We start from the raw sequence: 24,302 nt of genomic DNA, 5'->3' as shown, positions 1-24,302 counted from the left end.
TTCTTACAGGAGCCCATGGGAAACGTATTGCATATTTAAAGCCCATGCAATTATCACAAAACTTTTTTGTTCCAGGCCAAACTTTTTTTTTTGTTTTTTGAATGCTAAAGTTTTGCACATAAAAGTCTTGAAGCTCTTGTTCAATGGCTGCATGTAAGTGTGAAGTTGTATTATCATTTCTGCCTGTTCCAAAGTCGAAACCTGATTAAAACTATTTTCATTTTTGTAAACCACTAGAATTTCATGCTAACTGTACTGATAGCTTTGATTGGAAAAGATATAAGCGCAGAGATGAAGCTCAGTCAGAAGTCATGTGTTAGATACTGCACCGTAGTTCAGTGAAATATGTAAATTAACTTCCCGTTTTCTGCTTGGAATGATATTTGTCAGCAGAATGAGTCAGTCACCGTTTGTCGTGATACCAGATAACTTCATTATGGCCACAAACATACTGTAAAATGTAGTCCTGTGAAATGTTCAGTTCAGTGAGAGATTTTATCTGCACCAGAAGAATGATGGGTTACTTTACAGAAAACATAGTTTAACAATATCCCATTAATAGATATTTTTATACTCCATGGAGAGTAAAATATTTTCTATAAGTGTATAACATTTACATTTATTTATCTAGCAGATGCTTTCCTCCAAAGTGACTTCCAATGAATTCTAGCTAGTGTTATCAGGCCACACACCCTATTCACCAAGGTGACTTACACTGCTAGATACACTACTTACAATGGGTTCCTCATCCACATATCAGTGGAACACACTCTTTCTGTCACTCTCATACTTTGGGTGACCCTGAACAGCACATCTTTGGACTGTGGGAAGAAACCGGAGCGCACGGTGGAAACCCTCGCAGAAACGGGGAGAACATGCAAACTGCACACAGACTGAGCAGGGATCGACCCCACATCCTCTCGCATCACTCAGGTGCTGAGACGGTAGCGCTGCTCGCTGTGCTGCCCAATAACAGCAAGACCCATCCCTTGAAGATTAGATTAAAAGTAACAAAACCAGCTTAGAGACAGAATGAAAGTTTTTATATATATAAATCTTAAAATTGGTGAGAAAAACTAAAGATCACGGGAGTTACGCTCTTAAACTCTTGTATTGATGCTGAGACTTCTGACAGTTATGGTAGCATATCTGTTAGAGGAGATATAGTAGCGCTTGCACAGCTTTTGTCAGTAACTAATAATATGGTCCCACGCAAAAAGGTAAAGTATGGAGATTCTCGGTTCTGGTACCATTGTGGTGACATAACCTTCCCCTCTTGCTCAGAATTGCTGAAACCTTGTCCACATTTAAAAAGGGTCTTAAAACTCATGTCTTCCAGAATCACTTTGCCCATGATCTCTCAAGTTCGTGTAAGGTATACATGTTCATGATCATGCTCGGATCAGTCCTTTACACAGTCACTCCTGCAATGTAATGTAAATGTTTAAAAAAAAAAAACTACTAGGAAGGTGGGAAGGTGATTAGGAGTTGTCAATATTCTGGTAAAGTTTTATGGAGCTACTTGTGTGGTGAATATCGGTGTATATGGTGAAGGAAACAAACAGTATTTAAGAATCACACGTCTGAAACTGTCTCCCTTTCTCATAAGATAATGCACAAGTTGTATTTTCTATGGCATGTATGTTGCTTTGGAGGAAAATCTGCTAAATGAATAAAAGTAAATGTTATAACTGTCTATTAAACACTATTCTTTACCAACTTGTAGTGACTTGCAGTGTCAGTTTTAGGAATTGCTTTCACTGGGTGTTGTCTTTAGGTTTTGTTCACTGTTCTTGGCACATTTGTCTTTTTTTCAGTTCTGTTTCTTTTATCCTTAATGCTCTGTTGTCTCCCAGGGTCAACTGGCTTTGAAGTAAACCTATACTTGTAACCTTCCTTTTCTTTGAAAAAAACCACATAAGCCAGTGGCCTGACAACACCTTGTTGTATGAGTTTGTGTAAGGATATGGAGGCTTAAAAAGGAGCTCTTTTACTTAGATTAGCATAGATCACCTCTTTGACAGACATTAGCTTTTTTTTTTTTTTTTTTAATGCATTGGTTGAGAATTTACCTTTCTGCACCAAGTGATTGTGGAGCTCGTGCTAAATTTTGCAGTGGTTTTTAAGGAAAGGAGGGCTGTAAGATGGTTCCCTGGGCTAGAGAATTCATTCATTCATGCATTATAAACATTAATAAAAATCAATAACTTTTATATTTAACAAGTTTTGTAATACAGTGCTTGTAAAAAGATAAATTCTCCTGGATTACTTTATCAGAAGCTTTAATTCTTGTTAGATGGCTAGCTTGAGTCATGTAGGATACATTGACAGTGGTGGCATTGATTTCCCATTTTGTGATAATCAACTTGAATTGGAAAAACTCAGTTCTACTGACTTTTTTTTTTCCTTTTATCTCTAGCTAAATTTAGAAACTTCTTTGAATTTTCATTGTTTAATTTTTATTATTTAATCATTATTGAGTAGGTAACATAGTGGTTAGAGCTCTGGATGCAGTTACTCACTTCACGCTGTAGTACCTTTTGAGAAAGACGCTTATCCTAAATTTCTCCTGTGGAAAAAAATCAATCAGCTGTGTAAATGGGTACAGTAAATCATTGTAAATACCTTAACATTGTGAGTTGCTTTAGAGAAAAAAGTCTGCTAAATTAATCAATACAAGTATAAATCTGCTCTAATGATGGGTGTGTCCTGATTCTATGTAGCACAACCTGTATTTTATTTGTTATGGTTAAAATAGTCACACTGACCTACATAGCAGAATGAGGCCTCACATAGTCAAACATGGGAATGCATTTTTATGTTTCAGCAGTCATACATTCCCAACCTTAAAGTTATAAAAGAGGGACATGGGAAGATGAAATGGAGGATTATGTTCAAAAGGTTTGATGTGTTGCCATTGCAAAGGGGGGAAAAAAAAATGTTCAGGTTGGTGAATTGTTGATTTCAAACATTTTAAGTCGTGGTTAGTGTATTTTAAGCAGCATGCTCAGCTTAACTTTGAAACCATACACAAACATTGCTTGTCTTCATTGTTCTCTATCTCAGAGTTTACCTAAGTAGAACATGCTGATCTATTTCAGTGCCATCAGAGTGGTTTTGTCACAATGTCTCTGTTTTCTGTGTTTGTCTTTCTAGATACCTTTGTTGTATATGGCATCAGAATAAGTTGATATTTCTTACATTTTAAAATTTTCCTGTCTTAGGTATATTAATGCATATAACTTTTTGAAAATAGTACTGTTTCTGGGAATAGTTAAGTCCTGCTGCCTCACATTGTTTTGTTGGGTGTGGTCACAGATGGGTTAAACTCATAAACCAGTTTATGAGTAGCTGATTCAAGGGCTCACAAGGGCAGCAATTTCCCATAATACATTTGTCACAACTGTTTTCATGACTATATTCACACTGTGACAAGTCTGAATTATGACTAAGTCCAACATAACAGTGGCCTTTTTTTTGGGGGGGGGGGGGGGAGGTTGGGGTTAATATGCATTGCTGCTAAAATGGAAATACTGATGGATTTTTATATTGGCTCAATGGGACTTGGGAAAATAAAAGTTACATCCTTTCATTATGAAATTCATTAAATTGAAGAAAATTATTAAATCTACATTCTGTTAGATGGGGGTGCGGTGGCGCAGTGGGTTGGACCGCAGTCCTGCTCTCCGGTGGGTCTGGGGTTCGAGTCCCGCTTGGGGTGCTTTGTGACGGACTGGCGTCCTGTCCTGGGTGTGTCCCCTCCCCCTCCGGCCTTACGCCCTGTGTTACCGGGTAGGCTCCGGTTCCCCGTGACCCCGTATGGGACAAGCGGTTCTGAAAATGTGTGTGTGTGTGTGTACATTCTGTTATTATCAAATGGAATCATTAAATACGGTTGGTCCCGTACATGCTGATATTGATTGTTTGGAGGAAGTTGAATGCTCTTCTCTCCATTTTCCTCCACTCCCCACATATTCTTCAGTTAACCGTGGCAGCAATCCAAGAATTTGAAAATTAAAGCCTTTTCTGTTCAGGCATGTAATTGTTGCTAGGGAGTTTATGCATTCTCTTCCACATGAACTGCGCAGAAGCCTTTTGCCTCCTTTGGTCACAATTCATTTGGAGAACAAGTATGTTTATTCTCAGAGACTTCTTTGGAAATAATTGCTCTTTTTTTGCAGCATGAGCGCAGAAGTCCAAAATATAAAAACATCTAATGATGTTGATATTTAGGTTAACAAATGTAACTTTATGTTAAATATAATTTTTTTTTTTTTTTGATTCAATACTTGGCTAATAACGTGAAGAGTTCAGGATGGCATAAATAACTTGCATAGGCAGGTGGCTATTCCATTTTTGGTAACTGAGTTGCAATTCCTAAAATGGAATAAGAATCATAGTGATCCAAGTCATAATATGATGAGAGTCACAAATTTACTGCGATCATGACATAATATTGATTATATGTGACATTTTTAAACCTAGATAGTTACTGATACAAACATGTACACTCCTGGTAGGGTATGTTCCTGATGAATACATCTGACATGTTTATATTAGCTGTGGGAATGTCGGGTGTTTAAAAACATTTACAAATCAAGTTCAGCTGTGTGTCAGACCAGTTTGGTAACATTGAGAGTTAATAATTACAGAGCACATAGTAATTACAGGTGCCTTCTTACACTAGAAGGCCCTAGTTTGAATACCACCTCGTGTTGGTAGTGCACTTGAGCAAGATACTTACTCTGAATTGCTCTGGTAGAAACTAACATACTATATAGATAATAAGTAGCTTAACATTGTAAGTCACTCTGAAGGGTCAGGTAAATAACTGCAAATATAAGTAAGTCAGCCTTTATAACCTTCATTGTGTCATGAGCCACCCTAACCCTAAGTTTACCCACCAAACTAAAAGTCAAGGAACACCACTGAACTGAAACGTTCTTTTTGTGAAGTGCGTTACACTCAGCCCTTATTTAATGGGGTCCTGTAACAGAAAGGTGTTAAAATGGTTTATGAAACTGTATATCATTTTCATGGGCTTTATTATTCTGCACGGTGGCATTTTTGTCCCATCAGGAACAATAAATCAGTATTCAGTAAATGTAAGTCCAATTCAACCCACTCATAATGGAATTTCACTTAAACAGGGATTTCAAGGATAAATTAACCCTTTTGTGTGAGGGATGGGTGTACTCAGGAAAATTAGCATAGTTTTACAATGCTACACATTTAATTAGAACCTCTCTGGCAATTTGTAAAAATATTAAATATGTGCATTCACATGTGGCGTGGTCTATCAGTTATGGCTCTGTTTAAAGTAGAGCTGAATTCTCAGAAGTAACACGTCCTGCATAATTATTTGAGACAGCATTTTATACACAAAACAGAAGTCATTTTAATAATGAAAAATATTTAAGACATCACAGCAAGCACAGGCATCCACGGATGCCTTTACTTCTAGGCAAACTGAAACTTAGTTTTTGTTCTTCATTTTCTGTATATATTTCAGTGCTTTTTTTAATCTAAAACCACTAGTTTTTGCCATAACGCTGTTCACCAAGGATTGATAGGCTGCTCTTTGAGTTAAATTTGCCATTAGACTTCTTAGTCATCACCTGTTACTAAATCCCGTTATGAAACCCTGACAAGTTACTCTTGACAACTCATTTACTGTTCTTAGAAGTATCTTGAGCAGGAGTGCCTCCTCTTCCTGCAGTAAACTAGTGATTGTCATATGCATTGAGCTTTGAGAAGTATTGAGGGGGGATTTCCTGTGCATCCAAGAGTTCAGTTTCAGGCTGCCACTCTTGCTGTAGAAAGCCATCCTCAACATAAAAGCACATTGAATTTAAATGACAATTAAAGCAAAGAAATTAATATGAAACATGAAATATGTGTAAGCACAAATATGTAACTACCCATTTGTGCTGCAGTGTCCCCTTTGTTTACATCTCAGTCATATGGAGGAAACATTCAACTTCTTTGAATGGTTCCACCACTTTACTCCAAAGCAGTGGAAAATGTTTTATTTGTGTGTTAAGTTACGTAAGATGATTTAAACATTTATACATCTGGGTAAGTGTCAGATTCAAGTCTACTGAATGAGCAGAGGAGTTCATGACAACTCTTTGTACAGTCTATATTTGTTTCTTGAGACAGATGTCTGACTATTGATTTGCTGATTGCATCCAACTGATGCGCTGAGGCACCAAAGTATAAACTGCAGTAGTCAGTTGTAGACGTTTTTAAAAAAAAATCAGCATTTCAGTGCTGGCTGCAGAGTAATTGATTTTTGTGGACTGACCTTGAGTGTAACCACAAGTATGTGCAGTGTTTTTCTTTTATGACTCAGGCAATCAAATGTTTTCCTGTAGTTAGTCAGCTCCTGAAGCAACAGTAGAAAAAATAGCTCTTCCAGGAGCTGCATAGCTTTAACAAATAATCTTAAAATACAAGATTTGAATAATTTGATTGTTTCACTAGATAATTAGTTACCATGATAGTTACAATAATCAGGTTATAATCCATCAGTCTGGTTGCTGCATTTATGTGTCTACATACCAAATCACAGGCATTAATCGGCCCCCTCGAGCATGAGGTTTTGAGATCAACATGTCTTGAGATGCCTGTGCTTCGTTTTATGTGGTTTCTTTGATAGTTCCTTTCCCTAACTGATGAGTCTTGACACAGATTGCCATGTAAGCTCTTTGTCAGTTTTCTGAAGTTTTTGCAAGAGCTGCTCTAAGGCAAATTTTGGCATTTTCTCTCTTTCTCTCTGGTGTCTGTGAAGCTGGGATGAGGTGTGTTGCGTCAGAAAAACATTATTTTAAGTGCTTCCAGTGGAATGCATACATTTTCACAGATTTACTTATGTAACATAAATTACACATAACTTACAGCTGCTGCTTTTGGACCCAAGGTTGCAGGTTCAAATCCCACCTTCAGTTGTAGTACCCTTGAGCAAGGTACTTACCCGAAATTGCTCCCGTAAAATTACCTAGCTGTATAAATGGGTAAATAACTGCAAGTAACTTAACATTGTAAGTTGCTTTAGAGAAAAGCATCAGGTGAAATGAATAAATGTATATTCTATTAAGAGCCACAAGACAGAAGAAGATTTGTAGTTGAAATCCATTTGGCTTATTCATATTTGAAATTGTGTTAGTGATGCTTCAAAGGCATGAGTTTTGCTTTTTTTCCAGCACTATAACATTAATCTGGGTGGCTGTGTAGTTGAATGAACTTCAGTGACAAGGAGTGAAGTGTAGCCTTGCTGTGTGTTAGGTGAGCTATGGATGCTTTGGAAATGCATTTCTCCACTGCCTGATGCATTAAATATTATGTCATGAAGGGAAGTGTTGCAAGTATTCTATTCTTGCTCATCTTCGTTTGCCACTGAATGTTGCACATGTTGCTGCATGTTGCTATAATTAACTAAAAGTCCTGTGCTGGACTGACATCTCATCCATTGTGTTCAATACATCCTCAGTGTTTCCAGGATAAATTCTTGAACACAGTGATCCTGCACAGGCTGATCAGTAATGAAAAATGAATAAAAACATAAAATACAGAAAAAATGAAACCTTTAACTTATTTGTTAATGTTCCTTAAAACAACAATCAGATTTTTGTATGGGCATGCATTTTTGGTTGTTGCAATCCCAGTGCTATTGCTCCTCCCCCAGGATGTGTGCATTTCTCTCCCATGTTGACCAGAGTTCAGCATTCTCTCATGCAAATAGTGCCTCTAAACCACATGTAACCTAGTGATTTTACTTCTCATTTCTTTAATTCTGAGAAGGAAGGTTATTCTACCTGCTGCCTTTTTCCCTTAAAAGAATTCTGTTTTTTTTTTTTTTTTTTTCCTAACACTTATGTCTTGTTAAAGTGTTATTTTACAACTAATATGAAGATAAACTATGAAAATACTTGATCCTTGACTGACAAACTTTCAAGTTACAAGTCCTCCATCTCTGAGTTGGGCTATTGTCCTCATTTCAAGGTAAAGTTAATATAACAACCCACATTACTGGATAGTGTCATGTTTGAGTGGGAAAAGGGGTTTACTGTAAATAGTTGAGAATAGTAAGTAAAATGTGAATTAGTTGTTCAACCACTGTGGGGGGCTCATGGGAAATATAAGGGATTAACAAGCCACAGGTAATGCCAATACCCTGGTCTGGTTCAACAGGGCTTTATTTACACTATGTTGTAAATACTTCTGCCAGTGGAAAATTCCCAGGGCCATGCACAAGGCATCCGGGCTCAACAGAGGGAGGGACTGTCTGCTTTCTTGCTGTATTTGATTGGCTAGAGGAGGAATCAGAGAGACAGTGTGGTGTGATGCCCTATTTCCATACAAAAACCCCACTGTCGCTTTCCACCCTGGTGAGCGCTGTCTGGGTTACTGACATTTACATTACACTTACTCATTTAGATCTGTTTATTTAGTAGACAGTTTTCTCAGAAGCTGCTTACAAGTCCAAGGAAACAAACCTGAATTTCACAGCAGAGTTTCATATACAGGCACGTGATTATTGTAGTAGTCAGGTTTCCCAATACCACCATTTTTCCTCCCATTTCACATTATACAGATGGCTAAGCTTAGAACTGATGATGAGCCCCTTGCCCAATTCGTTTCAAATTGAATTTACAAACTTTTCAAGTAATGAACCAGCTCTCAGTCCCAATTAAATTTGTAAGATGGAACCAACTGTAATATGCAATTATTGACCATGAATTAATGCTACTTTGTTTATTCATTTAGCTGACACTTTTTCCTCAAGTCTTTTTGTTGCGGTTATTACAGTTTAATCTGAGTGATTTAACTGTTTCAATGTGTCCTGCAACATAACCTAAGCATCACTTCCGTAAAAACATTATATTGCAACAAATGCCAGCGCAAGGTGACATGTGGATTGCTTCTCCTCGCAGACTTGTTAGTTTAGTGTATATTGTTTGTGTCACTATTCCTCCAGCCAGTTTACTCTCTTATTACTTATGACTGCCAAACGCTTCTGCAAATACGTGAAACAGTGGGATTAGACGCAATTCTTAGCGTTAGAGAGCTGAACTCGCTACCTTCGCTCTGCCGCGAACAACATTATGATTGCGTCCCACCTGAGACCACACAGAAGACGCGTTCTCAGAAATGGGGCCGCAGGGCCAGCTTTCAGGTAAGAGTGAAACGCTGCGGGCTACGACCTCCGATGTCCAGCATTTTCCTGTCTAACGTTCAGTCTCTGGACAACAAACTGGATGATCTCAGAGGGAAACTTAGATTTATGGAACTTGCGCGTTTCAGTCCAGAGACACGGACACGGACGCGTACAAGAGAGCAAGTACGAGCTCCGCAAAGCCATCGCCAGCACGAAACGGGAATATAGCAGGAAGGTGGAATCAGAGTTTAACTGCACTCAAGATGCACGTAGGCTGTGGCAGGGAATCCAAACTTTAACAGATTATAAACCACAGAGGTGGTCATTGACAGGTGCCGCTGCGTCTCTCCCTGACGAACTGAATGCGTTTTATGGCCGCTTCGAGTTCGAGAACTAAGACCCCCCGCTGCGAATCCCCACAGTACATGATAACGCCGGTCTCACCATCTCTGTGGCACAGGTGAGAAAAACTTTTAGCCAAGTCAACATCCGCAAAGATGCTGGTCCGGACGGAATTTCAGGACGAGTTTTAAAAACATGCAGTGAGCAACTGGCTACTGTCTTTACAGACATATTTAACACCTCCTTAAAAAGCTCAACTGTACCCACTTGTTTCAAAAACACCACCATCATCCCTGTTCCTAAGAAGAACAAAGTGAGCTGCCTTAATGACTATCGCGAGAGGCTGGTGCTCGGACACATTAAGGACACCATCCCAGATGCTCTGGACCCACTGCAGTTTGCCTACTGCCACAACAGATCCACTGAAGACGTGAGATCACACACACTCCACACCATTCTGTCTCACCTGGATAATAAGAACTGCTATGCAAGGCTGTTGTTTGTAGACTATAGCTCAGCATTTAACACTGTCATCTCAACCAAGCTGATCCAGAAACTACTAGGGCTGGGACTGAGTGCCGCATTGTGCAATTGGATCCTGGATTTCCTCACCAACAGACCCCAGCATTGCGGATTGGCAGTAATACCTCCTCCCCACTGATCCTCAACACTGGCACGCCACAGGGAAGCGTCCTGAGCCCAGTGCTATACTCCCTGTTCACACATAACTGTGTGGCCAGTCATAGCTCCAACACCATCAAAGTTTGCTGACGATACCATCATTGTGGGTCTGATCACCAACAACAATGAGATGGCCTACAGAAAGGAGGTGAGGCTCCTGGCAGAGTGGTACCAGGACAACAACCTGTCTCTCAATGTCAGTAAAACTAAGGAGTTGGTGATTGACTTCAGGCACCCATCTACATAGGACGGGACATTGTAGAGAGGGTCAACAGCTTCAGACTCCTCGGAGTCACCCTCACTGCCAAACCCACATGGACTGAGCACACGCTATCAAAAAGGCCCATCAACGCCTCCACTTCCTCAAATGTCTGAAGAAAGCCAAGTGATATTGTCCACTATAGTCCTCACCACTTTCTACAGGTATATTACATCCTGGGGTGGCAGCTGCTCCATACAGGACAAGAAAGCCCTACAGAGGGTGGTCAAAACGGCTCGGGAAATCATCGGCACACAGCTACCAGCAGTACAGGACATCTACATCACACGCTGCCTAAGAAAGACGATGCGCATCACGAGAGATCGTCGTCACCCCACACGGGCACTTTTCTCTTCCCTGCCATCTGCAAAACGGCTTAGGTCTATTTGAACCCGCACAGCTAAGTACAGGAACAGCTTTTACCCCACTGCTGTAAGAGAATACAACACTAACCAATGTGCTACCTTTAGTAACTAGAGTTGGACTGCTCCACCCAAGCACATTGGTAGATTACACTGCCACTTTAAGCATTCTCATTCCCTCATTTTGAGTTCTGACTGTCAACTGGCATTATTGTTACTACTGTTACCATTATTTGTTGCTATTGCTGTTGTACTACTCATTGTCATTGTTTTGTTTGTGCAGTATTTCTGTTGTCGCTGTCTTTGTCCATAGTCTGTGGAGAAGTATTCAGGAAGATTTTCATGATACATGTACATGGTACTTGTATCTATGACAATAAACTTGAAACTTAACTCAAACTCAACTTCTAAGCAGTTTAAATAGGATGAATCATTTAGAAAGTTGCACTGTAACAGGCACACTTACATTGCTACTGACAAACTGAAATAGCAACTACTATGTTGAGTGTGTGATATTGTTTGAAGGTAGATGTTGGTATGAATCCTGGGTAAATCATGACAATACCATTTTACCGTTTTCTGAAAGACATTTTGACCATTTTATTCCTTTGTTTTATAGCTCTTCAGCAAGTCCTGAAACCAGCAGTTTAACTTCTGCAGGGCCTTCAAAGTCTGGCAGTTCTGCCCCCAAGATCTGTTTGGTGTGTTCAGATGAGGCCTCGGGATGTCACTATGGTGTCCTCACCTGTGGTAGCTGCAAGGTGTTTTTCAAGAGAGCAATGGAAGGTGAGTGGAATGTTTACAATGTTTCCATCTTTGGACTCTTAACAGGTAAAAATAAAACACTGATTTTGTGATTTGACAATGCAATTTACTAAAGGTTATATATGCATTTTAATATATCTGATTAAGGGTTAATAGAATAAACGCTTAATTGAAAACAATTTCAGTTTGTAGCTAAAGAGACTAAGATTTCATTTAATAGAAATTTAAATAAAGGAATTTTTCTTTTGATGCTCATTAACTGGTATATTTAAATGCAAGAGTTTCATGCCTGTGTTTGATTTTTGCTTTTGCTCATGGAATATTGGGACCAGTTGCAATATTTTTTTACAAACTAAAACTTATGTTACAATTCAGACAGAACATGCCTGCTCCGGCAGTTGTATGTAGTTTTTTCTTTAGAAGAGAAATTGCAGGTGTTGTGAAGTGATAAATTTTCAAAGGCTTTGGTCTTTAAAGGTTATACAAGGAGAGTCATCCCAGAAATTTTTGCAGTAGCTATTGTTATAATTACAGTTTTTGCAATGTATTTATTCATTTTTTGAACCTTCATTATGTTTTCAGCCCTGGACTTCACATTCCCCTCTTTATTCTAGTTTTAATTGCAGTGCATTCTTTGAGCTGTTTATTCAATGAGATGATTGAATGGATGGGTCTTTCATGTTTTTTGGTCACCTTAGAAAATTTTCATGGATACTCCAATGGAATATTACTTATAGTTTCCAAAATGTAAAATTCTCCCACTTGCATATTAATATTCATATTAAGATGCAAATTAGAACTTTTTTGTTTTTGTGTGCTTTAATCGTTGACAGGATAAGAATAATGAAATATTATTTAACTTAAACCGAGACCACTCCATTATTTGCTTTAAGAGATAACATTAAGAAACGTTACTCATCTGCTGATCATTTTTACTTAAGCAAACACATTCTCAAAAGTGCCTTTAGTCAGTAGCTCAACAAAGTATGATTCATCCAGAAAAATGCACAATCCAAATGAGCCAAATCTTTATATTTCAGGGGACTAATTTAATTGCCGTTTCACCATAGACTAATGCTACATTAAATCATTTTTTTTTTTTTTTTAATTTATCTTTAAAATGCTTATTTTTGTACCAAGTGAAGTTATTTTCAGAAACCTGTATTGTAATTATACTGCTCCACCACAGGAAACACTTGTTTTTGGAGAAGAATTCAGTACCACAGGATATTTGCAGTAGGATTGGAGGGCTCTATGCTAAAAACAGCAGTGTCTTCAAAAGAGATACACAGGAGCACTACATAGTATTAAGCGATATGCCTGGACTGTGGAAAAGATGTGGGATACAGTTGATAGCCAGAGAAGTGAGATGGGATGAATCATAGATGTTATGTACAGGACCTAGTGTGTACTATTTTTCTGAATGATCATGAAAAGTGTGTCAGCCACAAGATCAGCTTGATGGCTTAATGTCTGTATTCTGCACTTAAACTGCACTGCTAATAAAGTATTAGCCTAACCTTTTATTTCTTTAGTATCCTTTCTATACAGGTAACAAAACAAGTGTTCTAAATGAAGCCCTGTTTTGTACTGTAATACAGTACATTGTAAATGTAGTCTTAACAAGTAGCGCTTGTTTGTATTTGTAGGTTAAGCGGGAAAAAGATGACACGTATGAACGTATGAATATTTATACACTTCCAGCAGTAATAGTGGAAAGAAACAAACTACTTAAGAATCAACACGTCTGCAGCTGTGTGTCTCTTTTTCCTAATGTAATGCACAAATTGTATTCTCTGGGAGATGTACATCGCTTTGGACAAAGTGTCTGCCAAGTCAATAAATTTAAATGTAGTTGTTTGGTTGAAACTGATGTACAGACAATTAAAAAAGCAGAATTAAAGGAATGTATTTTACAGTATTAAAATATTCTGTTTACCGTTAGTTTACCGATCAAGTTTTGCTGTGCTCTAAATCCTTCACCAAAATGAGAACAATCGCAGTATATGGAGAAAAACATGTTTTAGTGCTGAAGAACAGTTTAGGTGAAATACCGAACAGTAATGAAAAGTGTGGTGTGATTGGCAGAAATTCAGATTTGAGGTTTTTAATTTTAAGACTAGGAAAAATATTTACGGTGTTTTCATATGCCAGTTCTGTGTGTTTGTAGTATGATTTGCATGTGATATTTTGTACCTGGATAAGTTTTTCTTCCCCCCCCCCCCCCCCAAGAAAGGCAGATTAGCTGGTTAATAGTTACAGTAGAACAAATGTCTGTTCTATTTCAGTCTAAATGCAACCAGAACAATGCTTGTTCAATAAATAAAACTAAACAAGTCAAAGATCTTTCCACAACTTTTTAATGTTTGATGGAATAGATTTACATTAGCAGATGGTAATCAATTAGTTAAAAACTAAAAAATGTCCTGTTTTTGTCTACCATTTTTCCCATTTTGTTAATTATAAAATTTAGTGAAGCTGCTTTTTGTGTATTTAAAACAGGCTGTATTCATGTGAAGTGTGACTACAGCATTGACTTGTATCCCTGTTCCTGCAGTTACATTTTGTGAAGAAAAGAATGATTAGTGCTTGCCTGTGAGAATTCAGTTTCAACATTTTGTTCTCTTCACGGTCACCTCAAGGCTGTTTTTTAGGAAAAAAGAGTACAGGTGTACTCGTACTAATTATGTGAGCTGCTGTGACTGTGCAGTACTGGATAAGTGCCTTTGGAACATTTTTTTTTTTTCTTACTAATTACTTGTTTCCTCTCAGGACAACACAATTATCTGTGCGCGGGTAGGAATGACTGCATCATTGACAGGATCCGCAGGAAGAACTGCCCTGCTTGCCGCTTCCGCAAGTGTCTGCAGGCTGGGATGAACCTGGAAGGTACATGTTACTTACTCAGTTGTCAGATTAAGTAGTTAAAAACAACACTGTGATTCTTAGTCATTTTAAACTGTTTAACTTCAGGTTAAGAAATTTCATATGATGAAGCCTAGGTCTTTTACACTGTAGCACTGATTATATCTTGTTTTAAAACAAAATATATACATGAATAAACAGGTGTATGTTATAACCATGCTCAGTGCAACTGGCTAATAGGTGCTTTTATAATTTTATATACCAAGAGGACCCAATGACAGGTACTGATTTGTTTGGTACATTAGCACACACATGGAAGTCATTAAAAACAGGCGTAGAGAATACCAAAGTCCCATGGAAAATTGAATCCAGAATTCATAGTTTCCATAGAAACCTCTATGGATGAAATGACAAAAGGAAACAAGGAGACCACTGATATTTACATCCTCTCCTTAGCTGACTCTGTCATAATTGGAGGATATCAAAATTCAGACTCAAACAACTTGAGCTGTATACCACAAAAGAGCTTTTACTGAGTAAGCTAAATTGTCCTCCCATTATTTTTTGCATAAAAATTTTTCCTATTGCACATGCAGATTTATACTGAATTTATTTATAATGTTTATTTTCCCCAGCTTGGTTAGTTCATCAGTGTACAAGTTTGAAATTTAGCATATAGTTTGTGCCTACTCCATGTCAGTTTTTTTGTGCTTATTCAGGTCACTAAATTCCTAGGTATCGCAGCTACTTCAGACCATCCTTCTGTATGCAGTAATTTGCAATTAACATTAGCTTTTACTGTGCCTTTTCCCCTCCTTTTGTCTTCCTCATAGATTACCCACAGTGACATCTGGAAAAGCATTCCATTTTAGTGTTAATATCATTGCACATAATTTGTAATTTCACTTGATTTGTGTTTATTGCTGGTTTTTACCTGTTAAATATCTCATAGACGTGTAGTAATTATGAACCTGCACAAAATAAATCCATACTGATAATCATTGGTATGTGGGAAAAACCTGAATATAAAAATTTGTTGTTAAATTTATTGTATGATGTAGTCATCTTCACAGGATAGTCACTATGACAATAAACACACTCTTCCCCCCAATACCTCAGCCTAACGGGTTACTAAAAATCTATCCATAAGATGAGGCGTCGGGTACCAAAGAGGTCTTTTCCCATTTTTGTTTTTCTAATGAGAAAACATTTGATCTATTCACAGATTGAAACCAGTTCACTCAGAATGACTCAGAACATAGACAGAAATTAACAAGATATAAGCTTCATTAAAGAATGTTCTCTTTATCAAACTTATCTGTGGTTATCCAGCCTTATTTTGCTAGGACTGAATTGTGAACAGTGCAGTGTATTTTAGTCTCTCTCACATAGCCATTTGGTGCAGTTTTCAAATTCTGTCTATTTATTGCACTGGAGCAACTGTGGAAGGCAGGACTGGATGTTGCAGATCAGATAATGAAAATCTGGACTGGTTAATTGTTGTATTAATAATCATGGACTGTATATGTGAAGAAAATGGGTATATTAACCAAATGTGTAGTTCAGAATGCAAGATAGAGGCCTTTATAAGTTCAGGTCTGCTGTAGTATGAAAAGGAAACCACCAGTGTTTCCTTGAAGAGTGTAAAAATTCTTCACTCCTGCGGGTTAGAGAGCCTCATTCTGCCTTAGAGGTGCCGAGGCTGAAAGAAGGCGGTGCTGTGATGCAAACTTTAGTGACCTTCTTGAGATGTCCGATAAATAACAGCAATAATCTTGCTCTATGACCCCAGCAAGGAAGACCAAGAAGCTGATAAGACTAAAATGCCAGCAGACAACAGCAGAGACCTCGCCTCCTTTGCCAGAGGAACTGACACAAGTGGTGTTGCCCAAGTCCCTGTCTCAGCTAGTCCCCTCCATGCAGTCACTACTGAGAGCTATTGAGCCAGAAATCATCTACTCTGGTTATGACAGCACCATTCCAGACACCTCCACCAGGCTAATGACCACGCTCAACCGGCTTGGGGGGCGGCAGGTTGTCTCCGCTGTCAAATGGGCTAAAGCCCTCCCAGGTAAGGATGCCTAACGCTGATCATCCTTACAGTCCACCACTGAATGAATATGGCAGGTAACAGGATGTTTTCATCACATGCTCCTCCTCCTGAGAAAATGAAATGTATTAAAATGATTCCTAAAATTTTACATGAGGTAGCAGGTAGCCTAATGGATATTGACTGGTAAAATGAATCCTATTGCTACCCCACTGCTGCAGTAGCTTTGATCAAGGTACCTACCCTGAATCATTCCAGTAAATTCCCCAGCTACATAAATGGGTCAGATATTGTTTGAGATTAAAATATCAACTGAGCATGACTGTGTTTGCCCTACAATAGATGAGCATCCTGTCCAGAGTTTACCTTGCCTTTGCCCTGTGTGTCCAGGATAGGCACAGGAGTACAACAGCCCTTCACAGGACAAGCAGTTGAAGAAATAGGGGAAGTGTAGAACTATTATTATTATTGTATACAGTCTGTGATTAGCATGTTCATCATGATTAATTTTTGTAGCAGGATAACGATGATGACTTGAATTCAACCCTAGGCAGGCAGGCTGATTCTCAGAGTACGTTGTAGATGAACTATGCAAACATACAAAATATGCGAGTTCAGTGATGACCACAAACATCTGCTTCACTGTGTTTTTCTCCACATGCCAAGTTATTTTTGTGGGTTTCGGGATTCGTGCTGCTTTATGTGTTAGTTTCTCTAGTGATATTTCTTGTATTGTAGCTTGAGAACTGTTATGTATATTTCTATGCATGGATTTAAAAGTCAGATGCAAAAAAGTTTATACTCTAATGTTAATCATTCTTTTCTCCCATCACTGATCTAATTAGGGTTTCGAAATCTGCACTTAGATGACCAGATGACCCTGCTGCAGTGCTCTTGGCTTTTCATCATGTCCTTTAGCCTGGGATGGAGGTCCTACCAGCAGAGCAATGGGGGTATGCTCTGCTTTGCTCCAGACCTCGTCATCAATGAGTAAGTAAAAACCTGTCTGAGCTTCTGTGATACTCTTTTGTTCTTCCATGGCATTCTAAAACAAAGGAAGGTTCTTTTTTGGGCTTGTGAAACGTAATAAAAGCAACAAACTTCTAGGTTAAAAACTCCAGTTTTGGAAATACGTAATTCCGTGTTTTTCAGATTAATTTATTTCCATTCCGAAACAGGAAAAAACCTTAATTCCAAGTTGTATATTTTTCTGCAAAATGAAGTTGTCTCATCTGTCCTGCCACTTTAGTGTTTAGCATTTGTTGCTTTTTACTAAATACCATTCTAGCTTATTTGAATATTATTTATATTAAATGATTAAATATGTATTGTAGGTCACATAGTAAATGTCACTTGTCTCTTTGCACTCTCTCTCACTCTGGGTAACATAAGCTGCTAAGTGAATTAAATGCAGATGTATTTGCATAACCACAATTGCTGTAACTGAACCTGTTTAACTGATTTATCTGTTCTTTTTTTAGATTGTCAAAACATGTTCATTATAGCAGCAGTCCTTTCAGTTTATAACTACATATCCATCTGCCCTTTGGCAGGGAACGAATGAAACTTCCATACATGACGGAGCAGTGTAAACAAATGCTGAAAATTTCCAGTGAGTTTGTGCGGCTCCAGGTGTCTTATGACGAGTACCTGTGCATGAAAGTCCTGCTTCTGCTGAGCACAGGTGAGTGTCACCAGAAACCGTTTCCACAGAAAGTAGCCACTCCAAACATTTCCAACAAGACTGTCAAATTAAATTGTTAAATCAAATGCTGTAATTTTACTCCTTTAACTACTGCATTACATTCTAAGCATGTTTTGAGCATAGGAATGCAAAAACCATTTCATCATTAAATGAGTGACAAGAGTTAAGCTCTTTTTACTCACACAAAACAAATTGACATTGAGTATTTCTGGAACACAATAAAAATACTCTTATAATATTTCAGACTATAATATTTATAGTCTGAAACTGACAAACACAAAGGAGGCCACTGAAGCAGTGATTGCTGTTTTGAGTATAAATCAAGAGTTGTTTTATGCTGCTGTAAATTTAAGTAATTGAGCAAGAATATAAAAAAAATCTGAATATTTGAAAAATGGCAATGGAATTTCAGGGTCATGTATATAGTAGATGAAGTGGGAAATAAGTAGCTTGACGAATAATAATGATCCCCATCTCCCTCCCTTAGCAGGTTATAAATATTTTGCATGGATGGCTGCATTGAACTGATTATCTGAAGCATTTGCACTCCAACCAGAAAAGGGTATTTGTGCTGTTATCTATGTTAAATATGCAAATCAAGTTTGCTGAAATATAATTAATTTAAAGATGGTTAGGAGGTAATAAAACACTTTTCTTTCTGATGAAAGGTGCCTCTGTTTTACCCACACCCATAGGGAAACCTGCAGCACTTGTGTATTTTATCTTGTTTAAACCACAATATGTGTATTTTTAGAAGAGTCCCGTTTGTCTACAGTAACGTGAATACATTTAACTTGCCTTCTAAGTAGAAAAAATTGCATTTGTACTGTTAATCTAAGGAGAATTAAGTAGTCTTAGTGTATTTGGTAAATGATGAAATGGTTTCATTGTTCCAGTAATTTTGATTGTATTCAGTATTTCCTGGAATCAACATGTGAAACAAAAAAGTTAACAGTTTTGTTATGCAGTGGAATCTTTTCCTCAGTGTCTCTTTGCCAGATGAAAGGACTACCAACATATTATTCTCCCTGGTCTTCCTGCTGTGTTTTGCATAATTCCATTTTAATTGAACACAGGAGTGTCTGCGCTGAAGTCCTGTGGAGAGTCACTTGAAACAAAACAATAAGAACTTAGTTTTCTTACAGCTGCCCACAGAGAAGGAAGTGGAAGCTGTTGAAATTATTTTTTTTCTTTCTTTCTGTAAACAGCACAGGAATGTAGAAAGATGTCAACTTTTTTGAGAATATTTGTGGAAGAGCATGAGTTCACTAAATTTGCTAAGGTTTGTCTCTCAATAAGACTTCAGAGGATTGGTTTTATAAACAGTGTAATTCATGATTTTAGCTTCTATTGAAAAAAGAAAAATGGATTTTCAGTCAGTATTGGTGTTTTACACGTAGGTGGTCCCTGTGTTGCCGGGTAGGCTCCGGTTCCCCGCGACCCTGTATGGGACAAGCGGTTCTGAAAGTGTGTGTGTGTGTGTGTGTGTGTGTGTGTGTGTGTGTGTGTGTGTGTGTGTGTGTGTGTGTGGTCTAACCATAGCTTTGCCATGGCAGTGAATTCAAGAAGAGCCACATGAATTTAATACATTTAGCTGAAATTCACAGGGTGTCTGACTTCTTTTTTAGCCTTCAATAAAGTGAATTAAGTTTCATCTAATGTAGCATGTTAAAAGGAAGTTGTTCCAAAGCACCTTATAGTACATTTTCAAAAAGTAATGGAAAAACTCATTTTGCTACTTTGAAATTTCATGTTTTATTGTCACATGTATTCAAGAAATAGTGAAATTGCTGTTCTACAGTTCTCTCAGCCTACAGTAATATACAGCAGGGGGTGTAGGGCAAGATAATATAGGACAGTACAATGCAATAGTGCAATTCACAGTACAGGGGGATAAAGCTAAAGGAGTGAATATTTAGATCAATTAAGTGGTATAATAAGGACAGTGTGCAAATTGGCAGCAAGTAATGTTTATTAAAGTGCAAATGGCAGTACAGGTTAACAGTTGCATCACACTACTATTCGTTGAAGTGCGAGTACAGAGTGGAGTGAGATCACTGCTGGTTCTGTGTTCTGATGGCCTGTGGCAAGAAGCTGTCTCTGAAGCGGGAGGTGTGGGTGGGCATGCTCCGGTAGCATTTGCCAGAGGGTAGAAGTGTGAAGTGGGCATTAGCTGGTTGGATGGTGTCCCTGATGATAGACTCAGCTTTCTCAGACAATGGGTGGTATAGATGTCTTACAGCTGTGAGACATCTGAGCCAGTGGTTTTTGCTGCAGTCCTGGCAGTCCTTTGCAGCAGTTTGAGATCCTCAGCAGACATGGCAGTCAACCATACTCTGATTGATGTATCTTGTAATAGCACAAACTATTCCCGAGCTCTGGTAGAAGGCAATCAAGTAAGTCAAGTGCATATGAGAATAATCTGAAGGACCTTTACATACAGCTGATTGTGATGAAGAATTGATTTATCTTTATTGATCCTTTTGCTGGAAACTGGGACTTTGGTGGCTGGATGTAGGTAACGCAACAAAATTTTTCAAAGTTCTTAGTTATACCTTGATTATGATTAAAGTTTACTGATTGCAAAGATACCACTAGTACTTCTAGACTAAGTTCAAGCCACAGAATCTTGCTTTCACTATTTTTATGAAAATATTCAATAATTTGGGAATTTTTGCTCACAGATATAAGGAACACTATATTGAGAGATTTTAAACATCATTCATTAATGAAATTATAGATATTCTGCTTGTGTTAGAACATTCTAGAAAGCACTGGAACATTCTAGAAAAGCACTGAAACACAGCAGCCATTGGAGGATTCTGGAAGGCACCAGAACATTCTAGAAACTATCAAAACATTCTAGCAAAAATCAGATCCTAAAAAGTCCTGGAATATTTGGTGTTTGGAACCCTGTGCCAAAAGTTCAAAATTTGCCAAAATTTGATCATTTCAAAAATATAGAATATTTTCCTGTAAACTGACATATAGTGCAAATGAATGCCAAAAGTGTGATTAATCTTAACAGAAATGAATGGAATATGGAAAAAAAATCAACATAATAAAATTTTAGTTACATGTGTAACTGGATCAGGAGGTTAGGTTGGGTTCCAGAACATCTGGATTCCAGAGGTGATTCTGTAGGCAAAAATGGGTCAGAGAAACCTAAACAGGAGACTGGTGCTTTTAATGCTTGTTTTTGCAGTACCAAAGGATGGACTGAAGAGCCAGGCTATCTTTGACGATATCCGCATGTCCTATATCAAAGAGCTGGGCAAGGCTATTGCCAAACGTGAGGAGAACTCGGCACAGAACTGGCAGAGGTTCTACCAACTTACCAAACTTCTGGACTCCATGCAAGAAGTGAGTGTTGGGATGGAGATGGAGGTGGGGGTGGGGGTGGTGCTGGTGCTGGTGCTGAAAAAAGTACATGAATGTGCCAGTGAATGAGGTGAATCCTAAATACGTCGACATTATGCCATTTTTATGTTTATACTGTGTTTTATCTTAATTGTGCCTTTAAGTATTTTGTGACTGTAAGTCTACTAATGCATGCACACTAGCACCATGGGTTATGAACTGTGGAATTATTAATAGAAGCACACACACACAGACTGAAAATGCCTGTCCCAAGCGGGGTCGTGGCAAGCTGGAGCCTAACCCGGCAACACAGGGCACAAGGCTGGAGGGGGACGGGACAAACCCAGGACGGGACGCCAGTCTGTCGCAAGGCACCCCAAACGGGACTCAAACCCCAGACCCTCCAGAGAGCAGGACCTGCCCAAACCCGCTGCCCCACCATGCCCCCCTCTTAAAAGAAGTACAAAGGCTAACTTTTTTAAAATGGTTCTCCCCCTCCAATGCATATTGTCTTAACTCATCAGAGTTCATACAGTTTTTTTATTTGTAGTAGAACAAATGCGACTTGTCTTTACCCAGCATGTTGCTGATGGATGGCAGTAAAGTGCACCCATAGGACGTCCTACACTAACTTCAGCATTATTTAAAGCTCACATCTGCTGTTTGTTCATTTTTTGTGGGTTTTTTTTTTTTTTTTTTAACCACCTTATTAACCCCAAATCATATTTAACAAACATGAGTACTGGTTATTGTAATAGTGGCAGTAAGAAGAGACATACTACTACAATGGAGAAAATGAGCTAATGAAGAATGTTATGAGAAGATTAACATTTCACATTGCTTTGGCATGAACTGGACAGCAATCAAGACAGGAGTTTGTGGAGACTACTTTCAGCAAAATGGTTTTCGGACTTCTGTTAAACCTCCACCTTCTTTGTGTTAATATCAGCCTTAAAGGATTGTTTTGTTCTGCAGATGGTGGGAGGCCTGCTGAACTTCTGCTTCTACACGTTCGTTAACAAGTCCCTCAGTGTGGAATTCCCTGAGATGCTAGCAGAGATCATCAGCAACCAGCTGCCCAAATTCAGAGCCGGCAGTCTGAAGCCACTCTTGTTCCATCAGCACTGACTCAGCTCATGTCCTTCGGAGTGCTTTTCCCTCCTGGGGAGGGAGGTTCTGGTGAAGAGGGACATCACTGAGACTGAGTCCCACACATGAGTGGGAGGGACACACATACTTCAACAAAAAGATAAATAATATCACCCATGGAAATAGTTTTGCTTGTAATTTGCTTAAAACTAGAGGGAAATGATTTTAAATCCTGGTAACTTCAATAAGAAAGGAATATTGTATATTAGAAAGTAGATTTTTGTGCATACTAAATACTAACGGCTAAAATGTTTACAAATTTACAAGAAAAGGGAAACTTGTGCCTTTTTTATTTTTTATTCAGATAGCAAAGCTGTTCCCTCTGTTCTTGTCAAGTATTTTTTCATACTGTTATGACTTTGTTTTGTATTGTCTGTATTACTGTTTTTACAGTACTTGCACTAGTGATTTCATCATAAGTTGCCTTTTTTGTTTTCTACAGTGGGCAGTTCAAAAAAGGTGAAACTTAAGTGACCCTTAAAATTCAGAAAACAGTTTCCCTTGCAGGTGTCATTTAATTTTTTTTTTTTTTTTTTTTTTTTTTTTTATATGAAGACATCATTTGGTGAGTGAGTAAATTAGTTGGGAGACAGTCCTGCCAATTTTGGGTAAACTGACCATGATTCTGAGCACACCATCATGTGTGTTTTTTTTTTATATTTGTGTGCACTATGGGGAGAAAGCAGTCGACAATCAGAGTGGTTTAGTGCTGTATATACAAAGCTTTATGGTAATCCACTTGTAAGTAGGGTGTAGTTATAACTGTCACCTGACAGCTGTAGCTACGCTTATAATGTGAAGCGAAGCATTTTATTTCAGTATGGTATTAATTCAAACTCGCGTTCAAAGGCATTTATCACATCTTTTAAACTTTAAATCTTTTTAACTGCACTTTTTTCTTCACGTGATATAATTGCTGTTCATATTGTGTGCCTTCTGAAATATAAACATAAGTCCATATCCATAGAACATCTGCTGGCGATTTATTTTGTTGAAGTAAGTGAATTTGCTAAGTCAGTCTTCATCAGTTAGTAATGAACATAAGACTTTTTCTTAATGATTTGTAACTCACACCTTTATCAGTTTTCTTTTGCTGTCCAACTCCAACAGCTGCGCTTCCATCAGTTATTTGGCCCCTTGGGAGTGTTTCGCATAAGGTCCCCCCCCAAATTCACTACTTTGGAGCCCCTTCAGGTTCTCTAGCAAGTTACAGAATTGAATGTAAAAAACATATTGTTACAACTTTTTTTTTTTTTCTTTTTTTTTTTTCTTCCCTCCTGACTGGGATGAGTGATATAATATTGTTAACTTGACATTTTGATACACATTTACAGTGTAAATTCAGTGTTCAAAGGACTAAATTCTGATTAAGGACTCCAATTCTAAGAATTCTCTTTGTCATATTTTTGTTTCTTCACTATTTTTAAAAATATTCACCAGGGTACACTCCTGTGTGCTGAACACGTCATTTTTGTCCCAGTTCATTTGCTTGGGCCAGGAAGCCCCTTGTGTAAGTGCCTGGTGTGTACTCTGCTCTGCTTCTATGGTCCCTTTATACACCAGTCGCGAAGAGCTGGACACAAGATGGGAGATATGTGAGAACT

At 38.2% G+C, this 24,302-nt stretch overlaps 1 protein-coding gene across 6 annotated transcripts in view; it reads left to right on the top strand.

Annotated features, from left to right (window-relative positions):
• The window catches only part of LOC108934405 (glucocorticoid receptor-like), a 34,634-nt gene extending 10,752 nt beyond the window's left edge, over positions 1 to 23,882 (top strand). For all 6 annotated transcript variants that reach the window (XM_018752169.2, XM_029251176.1, XM_029251175.1 and 3 more), the window contains 7 exons: positions 11,424 to 11,590; positions 14,342 to 14,458; positions 16,227 to 16,505; positions 17,330 to 17,474; positions 18,038 to 18,168; positions 21,395 to 21,552; positions 22,525 to 23,882. In XM_018752169.2, the coding sequence (XP_018607685.1) occupies positions 11,424 to 11,590; positions 14,342 to 14,458; positions 16,227 to 16,505; positions 17,330 to 17,474; positions 18,038 to 18,168; positions 21,395 to 21,552; positions 22,525 to 22,677 (1,150 nt within the window). In that variant the 3' untranslated portion in view covers positions 22,678 to 23,882. The remainder of the gene's footprint in view (positions 1 to 11,423; positions 11,591 to 14,341; positions 14,459 to 16,226; positions 16,506 to 17,329; positions 17,475 to 18,037; positions 18,169 to 21,394; positions 21,553 to 22,524) is intronic.
• The last annotated feature ends 420 nt before the right edge of the window (positions 23,883 to 24,302 follow it).

Source organism: Scleropages formosus, chromosome 4 (genome assembly GCF_900964775.1).
Source record: "Scleropages formosus chromosome 4, fSclFor1.1, whole genome shotgun sequence".
NCBI lineage: Eukaryota > Metazoa > Chordata > Actinopteri > Osteoglossiformes > Osteoglossidae > Scleropages > Scleropages formosus.
This window is presented reverse-complemented; position numbering and strand designations above follow the sequence as displayed.